Genomic DNA, 25,506 nt, shown 5'->3' on the forward strand with positions numbered 1-25,506 from the left:
CAGTGCTCTTTTCTGTACAGTAACTAGCTGTCCAAATGACCCAGCTTTATAGTTTTCTAGCAGGACGCGTGAATTGGGATTTCTCTTTCACCTCCTCACCTGAAAATACTATTTGGATTCCAAAATGCTATTTTTCTTTGTTAACAGAAGACAAACAATGAAATTATCTTGATCTATCGGAACAGCAACAGGACAAAGTGCTGGAATTCCCTCCCTTAAGTTTTATATCATTATTATTATGTTTCGCAGCATCGCAGGTTTCCAATTAAGAACAGATTTTTGTTCATATGCACAGAGTTTTGCACAGCAAAACCTCGCCTGGCTAAAATTAACAATTCAGTACTTTAAGAAATAGTATATGTAAGGCTTTGTGCTACAAGGCAACCAAACTCAATGATTAAAATATTGACCTTCCTATTGTTTCTATGACTTGTATAGGAATGTGTCAAAGGGAAAAGTGTATGAAGTAATTATGAATAGCAAAAGCCAAGATCTTCCAGAAAGCCACCCCTGCCCTGCCAACCCCCCCATCCCAAATACCACAAAAAATGTTCTTTTGCAAATTAATTGTTCTCCGTGCAAACCTTTGCGGATGAGGCAGTAGCCATGAAACTCCAGAAGCACATCAATCCCAACATGCCAAGCTACAAATCCAATCATTGCGTAAGTATCCCATAAAGGAAGGTTGAGAGCTGGCAAGTCCATTCCCAGGAATATTGTTACCACTAGTTAAGAACAAGAATGAGACCAAATTTAGACTCCTTTCTGATGCATTCAAAAAGTACTATGGACCAAAACATTTGTTCAAATCTTTTGTGGAGAGGGAATTAGGGAGCATTGGGGCATACTTGTTTCCCTCTCCATTTCAATTGGCTGTGCTGCAGAGCCATTAAACCTGAGAACCCCAACATTTTTTAACCACCTACCCCACATAAAAGCTCAGGAGCTTTTGTGGGCATTCTCACAAACTGGCTCCCACCATCCCATTCAGCCTGCCAGGATCCTCTGCTTCTTTGGCTTCTCTCTTTATTTGAGGCACTTGAGCAGGTTTATTTATTTCGGCTGAACCCTAATTTCTGCTCAGACACTGAGTTCCACTCCTGTGCTGTTTTTATTTTCTAAGAATATCTTTAATGTATATGTGAGACTCAGAAGTATTGCTATAAATCAGGGGTGTCAAACTGGGGCCCTCAGGCCAGCTACGTCACATGGGGGCCACGTCCACCCCAGCTCTGCGAAGGGACAAAACATCACGATACACCATGTGATAGCAACGTGATGCCACAAGTTTGACACCTATGCTATAAATAAAAAGTATGATTGGCAGCTTTATTTTGCAGGCTACTAGCCTCCTATTCTTTAAATACTCTAAATGCACTATTGTACTACACTTTTACAGATGTAGTTGGATTACAATTAGAAGAGCGAAATCCCATATATCCATTTCATGCCACAGTAGCGTTTTGCAAACTGGTGCCTGCTAGGTATGTTGAACGCAACTCCCTGAATTCTGAAATTATGCTGAATGGAGAGCAGTCAGAGAGTGGTCCAACATATCTGGAGAGCAACAGACTGCATTAGAGGAATCTGAAGCAGTCAGCAGAGAGCAGAAAAGTGGCTTTTTCCTCTTAAGTGACACGCAGCTATACGTTGAAGCATTAAAACAGGAAACTCACCAGCTAATATTCTAGCAGTTGTGCCAGCGCTCCAATGTAACCAGCTGAAAATCTGCCTTCTGTCCCCAGAAAGGAAAGAAGAAGTCATTTCTCATTTAAAGAAAAGGAAAAAAGGAAAGAGGAGGGGGAGCAGAGGGGAGGGGAGGGGAGGGGACAGAAGGGAAGGGAAGGAAAGGGAAGGGAAAGGAAAAGGACAAATGTATTATGCATTTTCATTTAAACATTTATAGAAACTGGAAAAATTAGAGTCTGCAAAAGATCTGTAGAAGTTTGCAGGGGCTAATTTCCTAAGAAAAAAGACACAGAATAAGGTACTTCCACATGTGTTAAATAAAGTTCCTATATTTCCCAACCTGCAGATCCAAACTGGCCAACATCAATACTTGGCTGATAATTCTAGAAGCTACAGTTTGGCAACTAAAGGATACTAAGTTAAAAGATGATTTAAAATTTCCTACTAACAATAACCCTACTAAATAACCTACTAACAATTTTGTTAAGAAACATTTGAGCAATTAAAGAGTACAGTACAAAATTAGAATACCTTGGTGCTTGTAGAGGGGGTCTGAACGCCGCCATAAGAGGCTGAAAGAGTGTCAGAGCCATCACAGTGCAGCCAAAATAGGGGTGAAAACCTGCTTGCTATATTAAAAAAAATGTTAGTTATAATATTAGTTAGTTAGACTTTTTATCTATTTTGTTTATTTAAAAAATGTACTGTCTATAGCTGTCCTATATGTTACAAAGCACAACCCTGGAAAGCTTACAAACAACAATAAAATTAAAAAAACATAAAACCAGCCTAAACACCCCATAAAACAACCCTTGGCCTTCAAAGATTTAGGGAGGATCAAGAAGTGAACGCTGGAGAAATATGGAAACTTTTCAAAAGCCTACAGTCCTTGAAACACCACAAGGCTGGTGTTTTGAATCTTCTAGGGTAGATCGTGTATCAGCTTGATTTCACGACACTAATTCAACTTGGGTTATACATAACGGCTTCCCTATACAAAACACAATTGTAAAAGATGTTTTTGTTTTGCCAGAACATGAAAAATTCAGGTACCTATAAAATTCAGGTATTCTTTTTTTTTTTTCATAAAAAGGTTTTATTTTTACAATCATATCAAACAGCTTATCCAATGTACAATTATATACAATTAGTCGGGCTTGCCCAGTCACCACCCCCCTTTTTAACACTCTTCCCTCTTCTACCTTCTTCTACTTTCCAGACCTTCCTCTCCTTCTCTTATCTACATCCTCTCCTCCCTCCACCCTACACCTTCCTTCTCCCTCTTCTACCCCTCTTCCTTCCTCTTCTCCTCTTTCCTACCTCCTACTCTCTCCTCTTTTCTCCCTCCCCACCGTTGTAAAATGGTAACTGGGCAGACCCGAACCTACATTAATTATATTTATACATCTTCAATAATCCCTGTACATTAACCATCACTCCATCCTCTACCCTCAACCCCCCAATTCCCCTCCCCCTTACCCCCCACCCCGACTTCCCAGAACAAAATGCAGGGTATCAAAACTAACAATCATAATCCAAAATAATTCCTTAATTATGATCTCTAGTCACTCCACACATAATCACACTCTCAATTCCCCTCTCCTTCAGAAATAAATCTAATACAAAATATTTCCTAAATTTACTCATATGCTATTCGATATTTTTTTATCTGATACTTATTTTGAATATAATCAATCCACATTTTCCAAAAATTCAGGTATTCTTCTGTTTCATTCTCTAACCTTAACTATATTAGTACTATTCTGAGCTAATTCTCTAAGTACTATCATAACCGCATTCTAGTCATAAATATACCATATTTTCCACAGTATAAGACACTCTTTTTTTCCCCAAAAAAATCTGGATGCGTTTTATACTCCGAATGCAGCCCCGCCCAGCTTCTCAAACCGAGGTTTCAGAGACTGAAAAAAGCATCAGAAATGAAGCCCCCAAACAGAGTTTCAGAAAAGAAGTCCCCAAACAGACCTTCAGGGGCTTTTTTTCTGAAGCTCTGTTTCGGAGGCTTTCAGAAAAAGTTTTTTCTGAAACAGAGTTTCAGAGGCAGAAAAAAACCCAAAAAAAGCAAGGTACAGAGCTCACAACCAAGGAACTTGTTGCTAAAATTCACCTCTGGGAACAGCTGATTAGGGGTATTCCGGGAGGCCAATCCATCTGCCAATCAGCTTTTTTCTTATTTTCCTCCCCAAAAACTAAGGTGCGTCTTATACTTGGGTGCTTCTTACATTCCAAAAAATACAGTATTTTCCTTGCTTTTGTGAAGGTTGATGACCCCCTAAAGTTGCCAGTGAACATAAAAGTCTACAAAGTACTTATATCACCATAGACCTTCATTGTAGCCGACTCCTATGGCCCATGATTTAATTTTGCTCACTCATATATTGGATACACCCAGAAAGAGAAAAAGATGATGTCATTAGAGAATACTATCTTGTATGTAAACAGGAGATAAGGACAGAATACCAAGCCCTTAAAATAAGATTTAAATGATTCTTGCTAGATTTTAAGCAGTTAAATTAATCTCATCACCCGGAAGCTCCAACTGGTCCAGAATGCGGCCGCGCGGGTGATAGAGGGAGCACCTCGTGGCTCCCATGTGACACCTCTCCTGTGCGGACTGCACTGGCTTCCAGTGGTCTTTCGGGTGCAATTCAAGGTGTTGGTTACCACCTTTAAAGCGCTCCATGGCTTAGGACCCGGGCTATTTATGGGACCGCCTACTGCCACCAACAGCCTCCCATCGACCTGTGCGCTCCCACAGGGAGGGCCTCCTCGGGGTACTGTCAGTTAAACAATGTCGACTGGCAGCCCCCAGGGGGAGGGCCTTCTCTGTGGGGGCTCCTGCCCTCTGGAATGAGTTGCCTCCGGGGCTTCGCCAACTCCCCGACCTCCGGACCTTCCGCCATGAGCTGAAGACTCTTTTATTCCATCGAGCAGGGCTAGCCTAAAAATGTAGTTTTAATGGGGTTTTAGTTTTATTATTATTGTTAGTTTTTAGTATTTTTGCCACAAATTATATTAATTTTATTGTGTTTTTAACTTGTATTATATTGTGTTTTTTAAACTGGCTGTTAACCACCCTGAGTCCTTCGGGAGAAGGGCAGTATACAAATTCAATTATAAATAAATAAATAAAATAAAATCACTTACTTTACTCCAGCCTCCTCGATATATAAAAGGAAGAACAAAAGATGTGCTTGTGACCAATATTGTTATCACCATCAACGAACGATGGATCTAGAAAAAGTTATATATAAAAACATAACATTAAGAGGTGCTAAAGAGCAGCCTATTACACATACTCTATTATCAAGAATATTTAGCAGAAAATTCATTGTTTAAAAATAAAACAAACGAGTAAACTCTTGTATAAAGCCTTTTGTAAGGCTTTAAAAACTTGGCTATGGACTCAGGCCTGGGCCTTGGAATGTATTAAGGGCCTCATTTCCTATATTTACAGGTGCTGTAAATATTCAGCAGCTGAATACATTTATTTTTGGATGTTTTTATTGTTTTTAATTGTTTTAACTGTTTTATAGTTTTAGAATTGTAAGTCACCAGAATCATTTGGCTGAGATAGGCAGCTTAAAAACTGCATGGATAAATGAATAAAAATAAATAATAGTAAAACATTGCTGAACATATTTTGTATACAACAAAAAAACACTCCACAATTCATTTTTCCCCACCTGAAACCAAATTTCTTCTCCAAACAGTAGAGTATTAGGCCAGACAAACTTGAAAAACCGGGCAACGATCACTCCTGTGCCAACTGTAGTTATCCATCCAACGAACATTAGTGCACCTGAAAGAAAAAAAACACAAGACACTTGCTAATGACTTGAACTGTAGTGCTAAGAATATAGTGACCAGACGTCCCGCTTTTGGCGGGGCAGTCCCGCTTTTTAATAATTTGTCCCGCGTCCCGCAGCAATTCTAAAAATTTTTTTTTTGTTTCACTCCCATTCTGAAAATGGGAGGCGGCAACGCAAGAGGAGGAGGCGGAGAAGGGGGAGTGGTGGAGAAGGGGGCGCGAGAGGGAGGAGAGACGCTGCTTGACTTCACCCGAGAGGAAGAGAAGAGCCGAGAGGAGAGCCGAGGAGAGCCGAGGCTGCCTGGAAGAGCCGAGAGGAGAGCCAAGGCTGCCTGGAAGAACGGAGAAGCAGCAGCCGCTCCTCCTCCTTCAGGCAGGTGGCAAGACTCAGTGTGCATGCGCAGCCCCCCCCCACTCCATCAATGGTGTCCCGCTTTGCCATCGCTGAAATCTGGTCACTTTAGCTAAGAAGCCCTTGCTCTTAAAAGTAAATTTGCATTTTATTTCAGAGGCAGAGAAGAGCAAAAGACTGTACTCAAGCCATTTTAGCTGCCTTCTTCCCTTATTTATTACAAGCTAATCTTTGCACTATATTTTGTTGGCAGAGTTTGAATATCCACAAGATGTCCAAATGGCCAAAAAGGTATTTCCATAGTATTTTCCCAAGTTTCTCTGCAATGTTTTCTTGAGCAAAACACCTTTCTTTGGAACTGAAGACAAAATAAAATAATCAAATCTTGTGAGCTATCCGACCTGTTAGGCAATGACAATTGGACCTCTTCATACAATCCGACCCCAAGCCATCGCACAACAAGAGCCCCATTTAGTACATATGTATTTTAATAGCGTTTCACAAAATTGTAAAAATCAAACTTGCCATGGATTTTGATCAGGAGTGGAGAGCGGGATCCTCCAATATCTTTTAATGGACCTAGAACGTTGTATTTTCCATTTGTAATCAGGGGCTGCTGCTGGTGTTTGTAGATTTCACCTTCTGTATGGGGGGGGGGTTGGGAGAGAATAATAGATTATGCACTACCAGCAAAGGAAGAGTAAATAGTATTATCTCCATGGGTGAAGCCTTCAGAACAGAGATTATGTTTGCTTAAGAGACTGGTTTCTCTATGCAGTTCCAAATTGCTACCCAAAGTCAAGCCCAAAAATGCTTCTAGGTGAAAATTAGCATTTCAGTGCATTCCATGTGTTGATATTATATTGATCTTTTGCCATGGAAAAATTAACAACAGTATGTAATAATATCATAATCATCAGTATGCTGTTTATCTCTGCTGCGAGCCATTTAGGTGGTGCTATGAATTAGGTGGTCCTGTCTCAATATCTGAAGAGTATGGACCAAGCTAGTAGCGTTGGATTTTGGGAATCCGATTCTGGGGTTTTCCATCTCTTGTTCTGGACAGGGTTGCACAAGCACAAGAAGAACCTGTGCACAATTTGGGGGTTCTTCTGGACCCATGGCTCCTACTGTATTCAAGGGACAAGTGGCAACTGTGGCCAGGAAAAAGCTGTGCATAACTGTGTGTCGCATGCCAGCAGCACCCATTGCTGGCCTGGGAGGCTCTGCTCACAATCCCTCACACAATCACACATCCCATGTAGACAACTCAATGCACTCTACAGGAGCTGCCCTTGAAAAGTATTGGAAACTTCAGCTAGTACAGAATGCAGCTATGTGAGTGGTTACTGTGCACTCCTCATCCAGCACAAGTTACACCTCTACTCTGCAAGTTGCATTGGTTACCGATTTGCTTCTGGATTCAAGTCAAGGTGCTGGTGATGACCCTTTATAGGGCAGGTTACTTGAAGGACCACCTCTCTCCAACTATATCTGTCTACATCTAATAAAGGTACGCTCTATGTTGCACCTACTAGGGATGCCATCTGGTGGGGCCCAAAGATCTTTTCTGTTGTGTCCATCCTTTGGAACATTATCCCCCTAGATTAGCCATGAGCCTACTGGCATTAGAGACTTGGTTTTTCTATCAGTGTGGGGAACTAAGTGTGGATAGTGCCTGTACAGTAGCTATGTTGATTATTGTTGATGGGTTTTGGTGTGACTTGACTATACACTGCGTTATTACATGGTGTTTATATTGTTCTTACCACTTAAGGGTTTTTTTGGTATTGTTTGGGGTTTTTTATATTGCTTTTAATTGCTCTGAGCCATCCAGAGTATTCTATTTGAAATGAATGGCTATATGAATTGAAGTAATACATAATAAATGTAATTGTAATTATCAGGATCTCTCTCCCTTGTGGCTAAGTTTTACTTTCCAAATGTATTAATTCACAACTCTCAGCTTAATTTGCCAGTTTAATAAAAATGCTGTTTGGGAATGATGAGAGTCATAGACCACCTCTGGAAAGCAGCAATCCAGGTTAAACTGCTTGGGCATTTCTTAAAAATGTAGTATGAAGTCTTGTATGAAATTTCCATTGCTATTCATATTGTTAATCTGCAATAGAAAGATCACACATTCAACCTCATGTACCAATAGAAATAAGGGGATAGAATAAAGAGGGGGAAATTTATTTAGTTTCATATTGATGGCAGCTGCAAGCACGGTACAACTCTACAAAGTACAAATCCAATATGTTAAAGACTCAAGGAAGAGAAAGGTTGCCATATCTGTACCTATTATTAAGGTACAGCCCCTTAAGATTAATCATGAATCAAGAATTATTTTTTCCTTCTCCAACCCAAAAATTAGCTGGCAACAGGTAAAGACCAAGTAATGCTTGGAATTCAGCATGAAAAATATGCCTGGTGTGAAACTTAATTTAATATTCAGGCAGATTTTTTTCCTACAGTCATAAATCTTTTACCTGTACTGATTTCACCATCAGCCAGAAATATGTAATAGTTTGCATCCAGATTATATCTTCTTGTAGAAGCTGGAAGGTGAATTCTTCTTCTGAAAGAACACTGGATAAGGCCGTCAGCCAGTCTCCAAGATATATTCTCCAAACCATTCTAAGAAACGGACAATGCAGATTTAACTTTTGTATCTCAAAAGATAAAACTACACATAAATTGTGATTACTTCTGTCAAAAGCTTATCAGGTACTTATCATTATCGAAGAAGGAACATACCAAACCTGAACAGGTTTAATTAGCTGAATTTTACAAAGCAGATAAGAAATATTTAGCTGGACAAGTCATGGCTGCTTCCCATTATAAGTTTAGTGACCTTCTCAAATGTCTTCAGAACCATCCTTCTGGCTTATAAAAACTTCAATGCTTTTGAAAACTAAAAGGCCAACATATAACTAGACAGATTATTTTTCAGCAGCCAATTTGGGGCTTGATAACACTATCGATCACATAATTAAACAAAAACTGGATGCTTCAAATGAACCTCAATATTGAATCATTCAAAGGACACTTGAAAGCTTAAATTACAGTCCTCTTAACTCTGTTATCATGTAGCATCTTTACTAGTTTCTACAATACCAGTAAAAACAGGTATATGCTGAACTTGTCAGGAATGAGGCAATGGTTTCCCTAATATTTATTGTTGCAAAATGAAGCCAGTTGAATGCAAACACCTTGATCCAACTAGGGACCTAAAATGTTGATAGTCTGTGTAATTTTTCCTCTGAGACATACTAATCTTTGCTTAAAATAACAACAACCATATCTACATTCTGTAGAAACAGCTGAAGAAAGGCCATATATACTGCTTTGTTCATCAATATAATAATTACATAGAACAACTGTATGCAGACATATTAAGTTTAGAATTCTCCATTACATAGTACTGTTCAAAATGCATAAAAATAATTCTGCAGAGGAGAGCCAGAGACAGGATAAAGTTTCCTAAAGTGCAACCTCTTTAAACAGTTTATTTTAACTTTTACAGTTGTCTTCCATGACATAAGAAGATTTCATACAGAAGTCCGGATTTTGTATGACAAAATGGGACAAAATCACAGGTCTCACTTATCTTAACATATTTGTTTGTACTGTGCAAGGTATTTTGTAACAAGAGCATTCAGAGTTCAACCCTGTAATAACATGAAATTACAGTACCCTCGAGTCAAATTCTGGATAAGATCGCCCAACCAGCAAAGCTGTCCTGATGTCAGCACAATAAACTTCAGTAATGCAAAGATATGCATCATCACCACCACCCTGGAAATAACAGAGATTATTAAACTCTTTTTCCACTTTACTTTGAAAGTCTACATGGCCCATATTCAAATTTAGAGTAGGTTAATAATCAAATGCAGCCTCCCTAAATGGTATCCTCTAAACATGTTACATTAGGCATGCACTTAACATGGTAGCTGTGGTTTAATCATTTCATAAATTGGTAATTTTCATTTTTTTCATTTTTCTTTCTTTCTAGGGCCATACATTTTTTTAAAGTGCTGCTTATCACTTGTGGCAATATAGCACTTCTTGTGACCTCTATAACTGCATTGTGCAAGTATGATTCTAAAAAAGGCTTGGGTTTTAAGAACCATGAGAATTGTACATTAATCTACAATCTGGAAGGTATCAGGTTGGAGGATGAGCTAGAGATACATCTCATTGAAGTTTTATTTAGTAGACCCAAGCAGGGGTGAAATCCAGCAGGTTCTGACAGGTTCTGGAGAACCAGTAGCGGAAATTTTGAGCAGCTCGGAGAACCAGCAAATAACACCTCTGGCTGGCCCCAGAGTGGGGTAGGAATGGAGATATTGCAGTATCCTTCCCCCAGGAGCAGGGAGGGAATGGGGATTTTGCAGTATCCTTCCCCTGCCACACCCACCAAGCCACGCCCACCAAGCCACACCATGCCCACCAAGCCACACCCACAGAACCAGCAGTAAAAAAAATTGGATTTCACCACTGGACCCAAGAGTATGAGAATCATTACATTCCACCTCAAAGGACAAATACAGGTGGTTGAAAAATCTGGTAAAACATAATCCAAGGTTTCATTAAAATAGTTTAGAGAGAAGTTCATAAGAAATGAACCTTAAATACATACCATTGGCCCAATAAAAAAGATAATATGCCAGAAATTATGCCGCACTTATCCTATTTTCGAGCTTTAAGAGTTTTCTCAGACCTTGGATGTTACTACACAACCTCCCATAATTGCCTGGGAATTCCCTCTCCCCGATATTTTCAAATATCATAATCTCACTGCAAGTTTTCCAATAAGAATGCTAGCATCTGAGATTTCATGATTGCACAAGATTTTGACCACTTCTGATGTGCTTATTTAACTTGGAGCTAGAATGCAGCTAGAATAGATGCTGTGCTAACCTCCCTTTTGCTCATGTACACTATAGACATTACCCAAATTAAAACCTTAATAAATGACCATAGGAGTAGCCTCAAAAGATGCTGCCATTTTTTTTCCAGATGTCAGAGGATTTACTAACCATCCATTGATCATGAGATAATGCAAAGGCAATATAGCCTTCACTGGGACCACTCATTTCAATCCATACAGAGTCATCATCTTGCTTGAAGGAGAGAAAGAAGCAATTGTTGGCTTTAGGGTCACAGTGTGCTGGATTTCTCACACAGAACTTGCGTTCTCCACAGTCTGAAGAATTGAACTAAGGAGACAAAAAGCAAGGTTGTATCACTCCACATACCACTGCCTGAGAAATGGGGCATTTCCAGAGCATCAGTTATAGGGATTTAAGGGAAATACATTTCCCACAACCACAAAGTTCTATTTACAGATTAAAAATTGTGCCCCAAAATACCTTTGTGGCTCTTGGCACAAGAACCATTTTATAGATGATAAATAGCAGGCAAACACAAATGCCTAACTAATCACATGATACTAGAATTTTGTTAAGGAGAATGTAAAATAAAATCAAGAGAAGAACTGATGGCTGAGGGATACAGTTGTCAATGGTCTTCTTCCAACTATTAGAAAGATTTAAAGTAGATAAATACTGTAAGTCTATGGTTTTGTAAGACTGAATTTGAAATAGAATTGTATGAAGATGATGAACATATAACTGCTAAAAGGTATAAAGTTTTGCTGAAATTTGAAATAAGAAATAAGAACAAGTGAAAATGTATGATACAGTGAGCTAAAAATTTGGTTCTACGTTTATTTATATTTCATGTTTCTAGATCAGGGGTCTCCAACCTTGGCCACTTTAAGCCTGGCGGACTTCAACTCCCAGAATCCCCCAGCCAGCAAAGCTGGCTGGGGAATTCTGGGAGTTGAAATCCTCCAGGCTTAAAGTGGCCAAGGTTGGAAACCCCTGTTCTAGATGGCCCATCTTCCTCAAGAAGGGTCACTATACAGTATAATCAATATATAAAACAGCATATACAATTAACAATTAAACATTAAGATTAATTTAGGGTTATAAATTTTAAAAATTGTAAGATTGTAACATTATAAAATTTTCTTTCAAAGAAAGAAAAATAAGAATTCCAAGATGGTCATTTAACATTGGTAATAAGGCGGAGAGAGGGCTCTCATGGCACCACCAGCCTCACAGTTACATGGACCCTTGTGGCCATTCTATCAAGGCCAGAACAGTGTGAGCCCATCTCACCCCTGGAGGAAGGATGTTTCATAATGTGGAGGCAGCAGCAGAGAAGGCTCTCTTCCTAGACCCTGCTAATCAAAATTCTTTGACTGACAGGATCTGCAGCATATGATTGAGTGGGTTGGGCTGATGTGATAGGGCACAGCTGGTGCCACAGGAAGCCTGTAGTGCCATGTAGAGCTTTATAAGTTAAGACCAATACTGGAGCTAGTGCATTTTGTGGACCAAGGCTGTTGTGCATCTAAGACAGGGGTCAGCAACCTGCGGCTCTGGAGCCGCATGTGGCTCTTTCATCCCTCTGCTGTGGCTCCCTGTCACTGGTTGGGCTTTCGGTTAGGGCAGGTAGAGGAAAAAGGATGCTGCATTAGGACAAGTCTCTATGGTGGGGGGACTGGATTTCCGGTCGGTTCCAGAATTGAATGGAGGGCTTCCGTTAGGACCTTCGTGGCTCTATGAGTGTTTAAGGTTGTTGACCTCTGATCTAAGAGGACCCTCAAGTTATGCACCAGGTCTTCAGGGGTAGTGTGACTCCATTCAAGACCAAAAGTGATAAATTCCCAGATACAGGGGGCCCTCTCACAGCCACTCCGCCTTACCATGGTTTAGTTGAAGTCTCTTATTCCCCATCCAGACCCCCACGGCCACCAGACACCATGAAAGTATGTCCACTACATCACACACTTCATCCAGAATAGAGATATATAGCTGGATATCATCAGCATATTCGTGATACCTTGACCCTTGGTGAGGGACGATCTTACCCAGCAGTTTCATGTGCACGTTAAAAAGGAGCGGAGAAACCACAGAGCTCTATAGCACCCCATAAAGGAGGGGCCATTAAAAAAAAAAGCTAGAAAATTTCAAATACACACACAGATTCAGTAGTTTTTAAAAATTAATATACAGTGGAAATCAGAAGTTTTTCTTTTAGGATCGAAGGATAAATCCCAATAAGGATTTTGTTCTTACACATAGGGAATTGCTGCAAGATTATTGTATGTATAAAGTTAGAAAGATTCAGCATTATCCCACAATAGAGGAATAGTTGGTAAAGATGACGGAACTTCTTGAGATGGCTAAATTGGCTCAAATATGAAACAAGAAAAAACTATCTATTTATTGCTGGTTGGAAACCCCTTATGGACTTTTTTGCATAAAACAGAAAAAAGCTTACTGTTTATGGTTTTAATTAATTAAATTATAGAAAGAAGAGAGCTATGTTGAAACCATAGAAATAAATTTGTAATTGTACTGATAACATTTATTATATTTACATATTATAATAAAATATATTAGTACTTATAATTGGAAAGTATTACCTTATATCTTTTTTTCTATTTTTCTTTTACTTTTTACTTTTGTTGCACTTTTAGCTTTGTTTCTTTTTTCCCGTATTTTATATTAATTTGTATTAGGTTTAATCTTTCGTTTCAAAAATGTTAATATAAAATTATATTTTAAAAAATGAGTTTATCTATTTATATGTAATCAGTTTTGTTTTTTGTTGTTTCGGTTCATTTCTTTTCATATTAAAGCATTTTTAAAGAGTTCATTTTTCTGGCAATTATTATGCTCTAAGCCTCAAATCCACAATTCTGTTTAAGCCAGATACTTGACATCACAGCAAAAGAAGTCTATAATTTGGGATGCACACTACAATTATAGTCCTATCCTCGTCAGACACTTAATTGTACAATACAGATATAGATATTCATTCTGTAGAACAATTAAAGGCTTTTTAAATCAGCGCGAAGTGCTCTAGTAATTACTAACTCTATTGCAGGTTAAAAATGCACAGGGCCCCTTTTTTAATAAAGAAGACAGAATTTTGTTCATTCTGCAAAAAGCCTAAAAAATTATTTTTTTCAAAAAAAAAGAATCCCATAACTCCACTTTATTTAGATAGCCATGACAGTCATCTTGCCATATAAATTTAGACAGACAGACAGACAAACAAACAGATTTAATATCTAGGAAGTGTGCTCATGATAACCCACACCTTAATCATTTTTGAACTATGATATTTGAACCACTCTATATGGACATATGCAGGGGTGAAATGCTCTGAAGTCTGCTACCTTTTCACTTTTGTTACTGGTTTGCACACCAAACGCGCACTTTACGTGCATGCGCACCACAGGCACTTCTGCACAGCACTGAAAAAGGAGGATTAAGAAGCCTTTTCTGCAAAGGTAAGTAGAACAGCGGGGGGGGGGGAACACCTGTGCCGCGCAATTTAGATTTGCTAGAAAGCAGGATTTCCTGCTTTCTAGCGAGTTTAAATTGCACAGCACAGCTGATCGTCAGAAATACGGGTTCACCCGAAATGGTAGCATTTATTACTACCAGTTTGGGCAAATCAGTCTGAACTGGTAGCATTTCACCCCTGGAGATATGGTTGAAGACTTCAACTGGTCGAGTATGTAGCAAATTTTAAATTTAGATTTTAATGGATTTTATCATATATATTGTTCTTTTAACTATTTGGCTACATCAAATAAGTTTTTTAATGGATATTTTATTCTGTATCTATATGTATTTTTATTTGCCTGTGAACCGCCCTGAGTCCCTAGGGAGATAGGGCGGTATACAAATTTGAATAAATAAATAAATAAATAAATAAGTGTGTGCATTTCTGAATGCTCTATATTTTGCCAGTGTTACACCACTGCTGTGTGAGAGCTGCATTGGCTTCCAGGTTATTTTGGGGTGCAATATAAGGTGATAGTGTTCACCTTTAAAGCCCTGCATGGTACAGACCATGTTATTTAAGACATTTTCTCTTCTCAATGACATCTAACCATCCCTCCATATTGGGTAAGGATAGTTGTGCCCCAATTCCCCTCTTTTAAATGTTATCATTTGGTGGCACCTAAAAAGCCACCAAAAAGCCACCAATCTTTGTGGCTAGTTTTGGCAAACCCCCCCCCCATGGTGCAGGAGGCACCTCATATATCGGACAGTCTCCCCTTGAGTTATGGAAAGTCCCTACCATCTCTGACTTCCGAAAGGTCGTTAAGATCTGGCTTTTCTCTCTCAGGTGTTGAGCTAGGATGGGAGATGAGCTCAACATTTCTTGAGATGCAGTGTTAGAGTGTCTGATGTTAGCTTAGAATTTTAATTTTGTTTGTTTGTTGTTAGTTGTATACGTGGCTGTTAGTCACCTAGGGTTTGTTTTATACAATGTGAGCAACCATATCAACGTTAAGTAAATAAAGCAACCGAATATAAAGGAAACTCTAGCATTTTTAAATGAATAACTAACAAATGATAAACCTAGAAGTATAAGAGGTAAATAACCGCCCTAATCATTTTATCAATATTACGATGTCACTGCTGGAAAGAACCTATTAAGTGCAATTGTTGATAGTCCACTAAAATGCTACTGGATATGGCCAGGGGTGGGCTTCAAAAATTTTAGCAAGGGATTATCTGCCCGGTTGCTGGGTGGGCGTGGCCATGGTGGGGGGTTTGCCCTCGCCAGGCTCCAGAGGCTTTCCTCAAGCCTCTGGGAAGGCAAAAACAGCCTCCACACGCTCCGGAGGCCCTTGGGAGGCCAGAAAGGGGCCCGTTTCCAGCCTTCCCAAACTTCCGGTAGGCCCAGTTTTCCCCCTGCACTTACCTGCATCCAAAACTAGCCACATGGGGACTCCTGGGAGAGCAGGATGGGAGGAGCCAGCCAGGAGTGGGATTTGGGGATTCTCTACACAGAATCTTAGCTAGAGGTTCTCCTGAACCCCTGCAACCCCCCAGCAGCCCACCCCTGCATATGCCCAACAAGAGGCATCAAATCAAATCTATTTGCAATTCAAAGCAATATGTCATTTGAGCAAAATCTCTCCAATCAAAACCTTAAGATATGTTTAATAAAGGCTGTTTATTTTATTTTTTTAATGCCTTCTACTTGTAGGAGAGATGGAAACAGTCAGACCTCCCTTGGTAGGGAAGTTTATAACTTTGGAGCAGCATCTCAAATTCCTATCATATTGATCTCTTATTACAGCAGGAAAGAGAAAAGATTCTTTCCCAAAGCCATGAACTCCAGTCAGTCCCATCTGGAAACGTGTCACTTTCCAAAGAATTTGTTTACATATGACATGTGCCATTATAGGCTCTAGCCAGCACTTTGAATTTTGTCCAGAAACAGATCAATTGCCACATCAATGAACTTTCCAACTTTCTAAAAGGAGGCGCCCATAGAATGCACTACAGTAATACAGTAATTCAAGCAGGATATAATTAAGGCATGCATTGCTATGGCCAGATCCAATATCTCTAGGAATGCATGCACTTAAACACTAGATTTAGCATGCAAGTATACTTCTAGCTCTCACTGAAACCTGAGCGAATTCAGGCCGAAACAAGGAGTGCTGAAAAATGCAGATCTGAGCCTTTGAGGACTTTGTAACCTTGGCTAGATTGAATATGCTGATCTGCATTTTTCCATTAACTTATTTATTGGGCTTATGTGCTGTTCCAGGTACAGATGAGTGAGTATAGATATAGTACCCAACATTTGTAAATCAAATGAAACATAAAAATTGCAATATCTAATAAAAAAGCAAACTCATCATAATAGAAACATCTAAACATGCCAAAGCTCTAGACAGCCTCTCGTAATTTTATTCATTTACTTATATTTTAAAAATTGTAGGCTGCATTTCAAAAATGTTTGGGCAATATAAAATCGTAATTAAAATACTGAGATAGGATCCCCAAACATCACCCCTCAAAGCCCTTTTTGCAGAAAGGGCATATAATTTACCAAGATACCCTAAATATGGTACGCCTCCTAACCAATCTGAATTGTGACCCAAAAGGTCTCCATTACAAAATATTTGGAGACAAGATAAAAATTATACCTTCCAACCTAAAATCTAAAACTAAGATGTTATGGCATTTCTGGATTCCTGCATAAATGGATAGCTGTGTTCCTGTCAAGCAGGCAACAAGTGGTCAAAATAGGGAGCCGCACTATCAAATCCTGTACCTGTTAACAGCAGTGTCCCCCTAGGCAGTGTTTTAGGACCAATGCTCTTTATACTTTACATAAATGACCTTCGCAATCATATTAAGAGCAACTGTGTTCTCTTTGCTGATGATGTAAAACTATTCAACCACTGATAATGCTGCTATCCTTCAAAAAGACCTTGACTATGTGTCAGATTGATCAAACAAGGGCGACTTCAAATCTCAACCAACAAATGCTCTGTCTTGCACATTGGCAAAAAAAATCAGAACATAAAATACAAGCTAGCTGGACATGACCTTTAGATGACCGTCACTCTGTCAAGGACCTTGAAGTGCTCGTCTCTAAGTGCCAGAGGCCACTGTAACAACATCGCCAAAAAGGCTTTAAGTATTGTTAACCTAATCTTGCATAGCTTCTTCTCTGGTAATATTTTACTACTAATTACAGCATACAAAACATTTGCTAGACCAATTCTCGAATACAGCTCATCTGTCTGGAACCTGCACTGCATATCAGACATTAATACAACTGAGAGAATCCAGAGATATTTCGCGAGAAGAGTCCTCCACTCCTCTACTCACAACAAAATATCTTATGCCACCAGCCTTGAAATTTTGGGCTTAGACAACTTAGAACGATGTCACCTTTGGTCTGACTTAAGCGTAGTACATTAAATTATCTGCTATAATACCCTACCTGTCAATGACTACTTCAGCTTCAAATGCAATAATACACGAGCACACAATAGATACAAACTTAAGGTAAACCGCTCCAAACTTGATTGCAGAAAATAAGACTTCAGCAACAGAGTGGCTAATGCCTGGAATGCACTACCTGACTCTGCAGTTTCTTCCCCAAGCTCCTAAAACGTTAACCTTACTACTGTTGACCTCACGCCATTCCTAAGAGGTCTGTAAGGGGCGTACATAAATGCACCAACGTGCCTACCATCTCTGTCTGGGGTAGGTTCTACTTACCTTTACTACCAGTTAGTAATGGGAGTGTGCGTGCATGCGCAGATTATCAATTATGATGTCTGGATGGGTGGGCAGAGCCTCCCACCAATTTTACTACTGGTTGTAAAGAACCAGACAGAACTGAAGCAACCTACCACTGGTCCCTTTCCTAATGTCCCCTTTTATTCGTATCCATTTCATGTATTCATAATCATGTTTATACTTTTATCTGCAATCTTATATATGCTTGACAAAATAAATAAATAAAATAAAATAAAATAAACCAATAATTATGTTTGTTATTGCTACAAAGAAGTTTGGAAGTCATTTTTTAAGATTTTTTTCCCATGCTTTTTTGTTTTTCATTTTCATTTTTACAAAAAATATAATATTCTATAATTTTTTCATTCCTTCTTCTACGTTTCAATAGCTTTTAAACTTTTTTGTAAAATCATCTTTTAATAAAAAATATTTATTAAGAAAAGATAAATACAACCCATACAAACAAAAGCTCTTTTGGGGCGCTCCATAATTTTTAAAACTGGGAGGTGGGTCCGAGAAAAGCAGTTTAAGAAACACTGATCTAGAGAATGCATATGATAATGGAAATAAGGTTTTGCACAAATATTTATTCATGAAATATACAGACTGCCTCAATACCTTGGCAATACTCTAGTTTTTTCTGCTATGTGTAAGAAAATGCAGCAATAAACAATAACGACAATCAATTAACTCATTACAACTTACTGGTTGGCTTAGGGAAGAGACAGGTAAGGATGTTGGAGTGGTCCAATTAGTAGACATTATTGTTGTCAAAGGAAGTATACTAGGCTGAGAAATCTTAGGACCAGGAATTTTTACCCAGTAGATAATGAATTTCTGTACAACTGTGACTCTGTGAAGAGACAAAGCCTGTTAGTTAACATTTGAAGATACCCTAACACAGATGTAAAATAGCTTTTTAAAAAATGATCCTGCCAAACTTCCATCTAAATTAACCCAGAAAATCCAACATTCATTCCTTTAAGAAGGCTACCAATTCCCAAGTTATTTAAATGTTGATTCCTAATTAAAAAGTGATAGGACAAACCACCATACCCAATGACTACAGAGGCAAAAGTCCCAAGGATTCATATAGATATCAATCATAACAAATGTTAAAGGAAGAGACCATATCCAATCTTTGGGGCATTTATTCTGCTGATCTTTTGAGTTTTTTAATTGTACTGCAGGTGATCAGTCGAGATACAGAGAAGCTAAACTAATGAAAAGAAAATTTTCCCGATGTCTACTTTATACCATTCTTCAGACTAAGCTCTGAGACAGCTCCTAATTACCCAGAACAGTGGTTCTCTATCTGTGGTCTGTGGATTCTGGGGCTGTGATGTCAGAATACAGAATAAAAAAGTGGGAAGGTACCTTGGAGGTCTTCTAGTCCAGGGGTCTCCACCTTGGCAACTTTGAGACTGGTGGACTTCAATTCCAGAATTCCCCAGGCCAGCTTTGCTGACTGGGGAATTCTGGGATTTGAAGTCCTCCAGGGTTAAAGTTGCCAAGGTTGGAGACCCCTGTTCTAGTCCAAACCTCTGCTCAGGCAGGATATTGTATACCATTTCAGACAAATGGTAGTCTAATCTCCTCTTAAAAACTTCCAGTGTTATAGCATTCTCAACTTCTGGAGGCAAGTTGTTCCACTGATTAATTGTTCTAGGTCAGAAAATTTCTCCTTAGTTTTAGGTTGCTTCTCTCCTTACATAGTTTCCATCCATTGCTTCTTATCTTGCCTTCAGGTGCATTGAGAATGAACTGACTCACAAGGGCCGCGGTGTGGCTCAGGCTGTAAGATGGCCTGTTATTAAACACAGCTGCCTGCAATTACTGCAGGCTCAAGTCCCACTAGGCCCAAGGTTGACTCTGCCTTCCATCCTTTATAAGGTAGGTAAAATGAGGACCCAGATTGTTGGGGGAGGGCAATAAGTTGACTTTGTATATAAATATACAAATAGAATGAGACTATTGCCTTACACAATGTAAGCCGCCCTGAGTCTTCGGAGAAGGGCGGGATATAAATGTAATTTTTTTTTTAAAAAAACTGACTCCCTCTTCTTTGTGGCAATCCCTTAGATATTAGAACACTACTATCTTGTCACCCCTAGTCCTTCTTTTCATTAATGATGTAAAACTATTTAACATTATTATTTTACAAATAATGTAAAATAACTATTTTACATAATATAATAATAATGTAAAATAACTATTTTACATTAATGATGTAAAACTATTGAACACCACCGACAATGCTGCTACACTACAAAAAGACCTTGACTTTGTGTTAGAATAGTCAAACAATTGGCAACTTCAAATCTCAACCAACAAATGCTCTGTCTTACATTGGCAAAAGAATCAGAATACAAAATATAAGCTGAATGGACACGACCTTGTAGACAACCCTCATGACGCATAGCGGCTCCTCATCTCTACAGAATCACTGACATATATAATGTAAAATGTAAAATATATAATATATATAATATAATAATGTAAAATAACTATTTTACATTAATGATGTAAAACTATTGAACACCACCGACAATGCTGCTACACTACAAAAAGACCTTGACTTTGTGTTAGAATAGTCAAACAATTGGCAACTTCAAATCTCAACCAACAAATGCTCTGTCTTACACATTGGCAAAAAGAATCAGAATACAAAATATAAGCTGAGTGGACACGACCTTGTAGACAACCCTCACTCTGTCAAGAACCTTGGAATACTCATCTCTAATGATCTAAGTGCCAAAGCCCACTGTAACATCATCACCAAAAAGGCATTAAGAGTTTTAAGCTTAATCTTGCATAGCTTCTTCTCTGTTAATATTACACTACTAACCAGAGCATACAAAACATTTGCTAGACCAATTCTTGAATACAGCTCATCTGTCTGGAACCCGCACTCATATCGGACATTAATACAATTGAGCGTGTCCAGAGATATTTCACAAGAAGAGTCCTCCACTCCTCTGCTCGTAACAGAATACCTTATGCCAACAGGCTTGAAATTTTGGGCTTAGACAACTTAGAACTATGCCACCTTCGATATGACTGAAGCGTAGTCCATAAAATTATCTGCTACAATGTCCTACCTATCAGTGACTACTTCAGCTTCAACCACAATAATACACAAGCACACAATAGATACAAACTTAAGGTAAACCACTCCAAACTCGACTGCAAAAAATACGACTTCAGCAACAGAGTGGTCAATGCCTGGAATGCACTACCTGACTCTGTAGTTTCTTCCCCAAGCCCACAAAACTTTAACTTTGGACTGATAAATAAATAAATAAATACATAAATAAATAAATATTAAACTAGACATACCCCATTCCAGCAACTTTATGTTTTAGCCTCGAGTCCCCTAATCATCTTTGTTGCTCTTCTACTGCACTCTTTCTAGAGTCTCAACAATTTTTTTTACATTGTGGCAACCAAAGGGGGCTGCAGTATTCTAAGTGTGGTCTTACCAAGGCATTATAAAGCAGAATTAACATTTCATGTGCTCTTGATTCTATCCCTCTATTAATGCAGCCTCAAACTGTGTTGGCTTTTTTGGCAGCTGCAGCACGCTGCTGGCTCATATTTAAGTGATGTCATCACAGGGGGTTTGCAAAAGGCTTGAATAAATGTTATGATTTAAATCTTGAGTTAAGTCTTGGGGATCTGTGGCCATGGTCCACGCCCACAAAAGGTATTTTAAGGGGGTCCATGGTGAAGAAACGTTTGAGAACCCCTGACCTAAGAGGGTTCAACCTTGGTTCAAGTTGAGCTGAAGCTCTTGCCTGCTGCTTTGTACAAATAAGACAGGGATTACTTGCAACACTGATATGTGAAGACTGAAGGATCATGTGGGGCTGTGTCAACATGACATTCAATTCAGAGATTTATATATCTTTCATATTCTACAGTCCAAACATATTTTTGAAAGGAATACTTCAGAACATCCAAACAGGAAAATTATTTTAATACACTTACAGAAATTGTATGTTCTTTGGTGCATCTCTAGGAGCAATCCAATACGCATCCATATGGTCTTTCTTAGATTCACTGGTGTGACTAACAGCTGAGTTCTACAAAATACAGAAGCCCCATTTTAGCATTATATAACGGCTGGATTCATACATGGCACTTTATAAAGCCACTGTCTTAACAATGGCTTTTTAAATAAGCCACAACCACTTGAGTGCCAACAATGCATCAAGTCAGAAAGCAAAATATATAATGATTTAGTAAAATGCATGAACCAACTCAATAATTAGATTTATAGGCCATACTAAATTCCAATCAAACAATTCATGATAACTGGTTCACAAATATCAAGCCATACAAAAACTATGATTTGATTTAGCATACCATACTGATAAAGCTCGTATATAAGTGATTTGTTTAGCTTAGTATGTTGTATGAATGCAACTTTACAGTTTAAAAAAAACAAGAGTTTATTGTTTAGTGTTATACATAAACCCAATTGTGACAGGCACATCTTAAAATAAAACAGACAGCTATTAACAGAAATCTAACAAACCACTTTATGACTTAGTGTGATGTAAATCTAATTATTGCGGTGACAAACAACTTTACTGGAACAATTAGGGTTAATGTATGAGCGATCCCATATGAAAGACTGTCTTAGTTCATACATCATAAACCATTTAAGGCAATGAATTTATGCACCAGGAGTTTTATTCTGCCTAAAAATGGATTATGTTCTCAGATGATTTACCTCAGCTTTTAATTTTAAAGATTTCAGTGGCTTACTGGTATTAGATATTTTAATATTTCATTTTAATGGTTCTTTTATTTGAAGGTGCTTTTACTATTTTATTATATTTTATTATAGCCTCTAGCCTACATATTCTCAGGTAAGCCATCCCTACAAAGAGTTGTGTTACTCAGAGAAAGCAGCAAATCATGTTTCATTTTAATATCTGCATTCCACCTGTTTAAAATTTCAGCAACTTGAGGATTTATTTCTGTTATTATCTGAACCGGCAAGAAACTCATCAATATTATCCAATCTGCACATTGCTCTAGAACAATGGTAGTCAATCTGGTCCCTACCGCCCACTAGTGGGCGTTTCAGCTTTCATGGTGAGCGCTAGGGGTTTTGTCCGATACTGAAGCACTTTCCTTTTTTTTAATTTAATTGACTTTTTAAAAAATTTTCATAGCATTATTTAAAAACATTTTCATTAGGTTTGCATAAAATTCCCCGTGACAATTTAAATTTCTGAAAATATACTATTTGTATCGCCTGCGCAGAAGTTTAGTTCACGTTATATAAGTGAAACTAAATGGCGCTATAGTGCGACCACAAACAAGAGAGCCTCATCCCAAAATAGCTCGTGCATCTCCCGCCATACCACCCAGCTGTATCAGACAAGCAGAGCTGGTAGCCGGCGCCCCCCCCGCAACCCAATCCAAGATGCGCGAGAGGAATGCGCAGACGATACACGGCGCATTTCTGTGGAATCAGTGGGCGGTTAGAAAATTTTACTACTAACAGAGATACAAAAGTCGGCGATAGGTATAATAAGGTTGACTACCCCTGCTCTAGAATTTGAATATGTCCATCAGAAAAATATTCTGAAAGGTTAACTGAGATAAAAAGCATACAAGGAAGGATATACCAAACACATGGCAATGTAGTGTGCTAACAGCTACTAATTTATTCTGCATCAGATAACCAGCAGAGGGAACCCTACTATTTAAACATAATCTATAAAGGAAAAATAGTCTGTAAAGGAAAAATTATTACTAAAGCATCCTTAGTGTTGATTAATTCCAATACAAAACTGATGCAAAAATAAAAGTTATTTAAAGCAACAGTGTTAAGAAGTCTTCATACATTATTTATTGCTCAAAAGCTAGTTAAAATTGACTGGCAGAAGCCATTTTCAAGATTTTCTTACCTTTACGTGTCCACATCTAAGGAGCTGGGATCGTCTCCGATCAGCTAATGCAAAAGAACCAATGGCCGGGTCTTCCAAGCGGTCAGCATTGCGAGCTTGTAGCAAAAAGCCTTCAAATGTAGGCCCAGAAAAACTAACTAAAATCAAGAATTTGAGAAAAGGAATGGAAATTAATTTCAGTTTATTCTGTCAACAGGAGTAGGTTTCAAATCCAGCATTTTGTAAAGTTGCCAACTGCCAGATGTATGCGAACTTCTACTCCCAGAATTCTCTACAATGGCTAAACTGGTTATGGGAATTATAATACAACTAGAATACATTTAAAATGCAATGTAAAAACCTGGAACAATGTTACCTTGTCATTTTATGTTTACCACATTATTTGAATGTTACACACTCTCTTTTAAAAACAAAACAAAATCAGACACTATAATCTAAAACAAACTTCAAAACAGAACCTGAGTTAAGACAGACAAGATGGCAGCTGCCTAGAATGGTACATGGTAATTTAGAATTTTCACTCTTGAAAAACATGTTGCTAGGATAATAATAGTGGATAGTTGCCCTAGGCTTCCTCTGGAAACAACCCAACTTTAAGAGTGGAAAAACCAGTAGGGCCTATTATAAATGTTGTTTATAGTTTATACTCTCACATTAGGAATAAAACATTATGAACTCAAACTGGACCCAACAAGCATTCCAACCCACTAGGGAAAGCTAACCTATAACCAGCATTTCAACCACATCTCTGAAGGAAACAGGAGTGGCGAAAAAATTGCCATATTTGAATGGCTGCCCATCCCACCATGAAAGAAATGATCTGTGTGCAACATGCAGCACAATTAAAAAAGTTAATATATAAATGTTCATATTTAAAAATTACATTTAGTCCATTTACGATCAAAATTGAGCCCAACATTTCTGTTGCTAAGTGAGACATTTGTTAACTACATTTTACCCCATTTTACAACTTTTCTTGCAACCGTTGTTAAATGAATCACTGCAACTGTCATGTCAGGAACATGGCTGTTAAGTGAATCCGGCTTCCCTAGTGTCAGAAGGTCACAAAGGGGGATCATATGACCCAGAGATACTGCAACTGTCATAAACATGAGTTGCTTGGCAAGCATCTGAATTTTGATCAAGTGACCATGGGGATGCTGCAATGGTCATAAATGTGAAAAATGGTCATAAGCCACTTTTCAATGCCATTGTAACTTTGAACGGCCACTAAACTAAATGTATGTTGAGGACTACTTATATATAACAAGCACAAAAACATGAGAAGATGGTATTAGAACCATAAGAGAGCCTTGGCAAAAATCAATACCTTTCACACGATCTCCTGGCTTAAATTCTGTCACGTTCACTTTAATGGTGTGCTTGGGAAATTTCTGAGGCGACCCTCCATGAAAAGGCAACATAGAGTCACAGGATTCGGATACTTTTCCATTTGGGTAACCAGCTGATTGATCCGAAAGGCACACGAGCAACCAAGCAATAAAAGTTATTCTGGAAGATTTCATCTACCAAAACAAATTAAGAATGAAC

The 25,506-nt window shown here is 38.5% G+C and overlaps 1 protein-coding gene across 1 annotated transcript in view; it reads right to left on the reverse strand.

Annotated features, from left to right (window-relative positions):
* The window catches only part of LOC131194454 (ferric-chelate reductase 1-like), a 38,475-nt gene that overhangs the window by 3,234 nt on the left and 9,735 nt on the right, over nucleotides 1-25,506 (reverse strand). Inside the window, exons 2-14 of the mRNA XM_058175483.1 lie at nucleotides 25,286-25,481; nucleotides 23,956-24,092; nucleotides 22,019-22,113; nucleotides 18,734-18,881; nucleotides 10,919-11,098; nucleotides 9,573-9,674; nucleotides 8,366-8,513; nucleotides 6,399-6,515; nucleotides 5,397-5,512; nucleotides 4,858-4,944; nucleotides 2,221-2,318; nucleotides 1,677-1,735; nucleotides 585-725 (exon numbers count right to left, since the gene is read on the reverse strand). Coding sequence (XP_058031466.1) covers nucleotides 585-725; nucleotides 1,677-1,735; nucleotides 2,221-2,318; nucleotides 4,858-4,944; nucleotides 5,397-5,512; nucleotides 6,399-6,515; nucleotides 8,366-8,513; nucleotides 9,573-9,674; nucleotides 10,919-11,098; nucleotides 18,734-18,881; nucleotides 22,019-22,113; nucleotides 23,956-24,092; nucleotides 25,286-25,481 — 1,624 coding nt within the window. The remainder of the gene's footprint in view (nucleotides 1-584; nucleotides 726-1,676; nucleotides 1,736-2,220; nucleotides 2,319-4,857; nucleotides 4,945-5,396; nucleotides 5,513-6,398; nucleotides 6,516-8,365; nucleotides 8,514-9,572; nucleotides 9,675-10,918; nucleotides 11,099-18,733; nucleotides 18,882-22,018; nucleotides 22,114-23,955; nucleotides 24,093-25,285; nucleotides 25,482-25,506) is intronic.

Source organism: Ahaetulla prasina, chromosome 3, assembly GCF_028640845.1.
Source record: "Ahaetulla prasina isolate Xishuangbanna chromosome 3, ASM2864084v1, whole genome shotgun sequence".
NCBI lineage: Eukaryota > Metazoa > Chordata > Lepidosauria > Squamata > Colubridae > Ahaetulla > Ahaetulla prasina.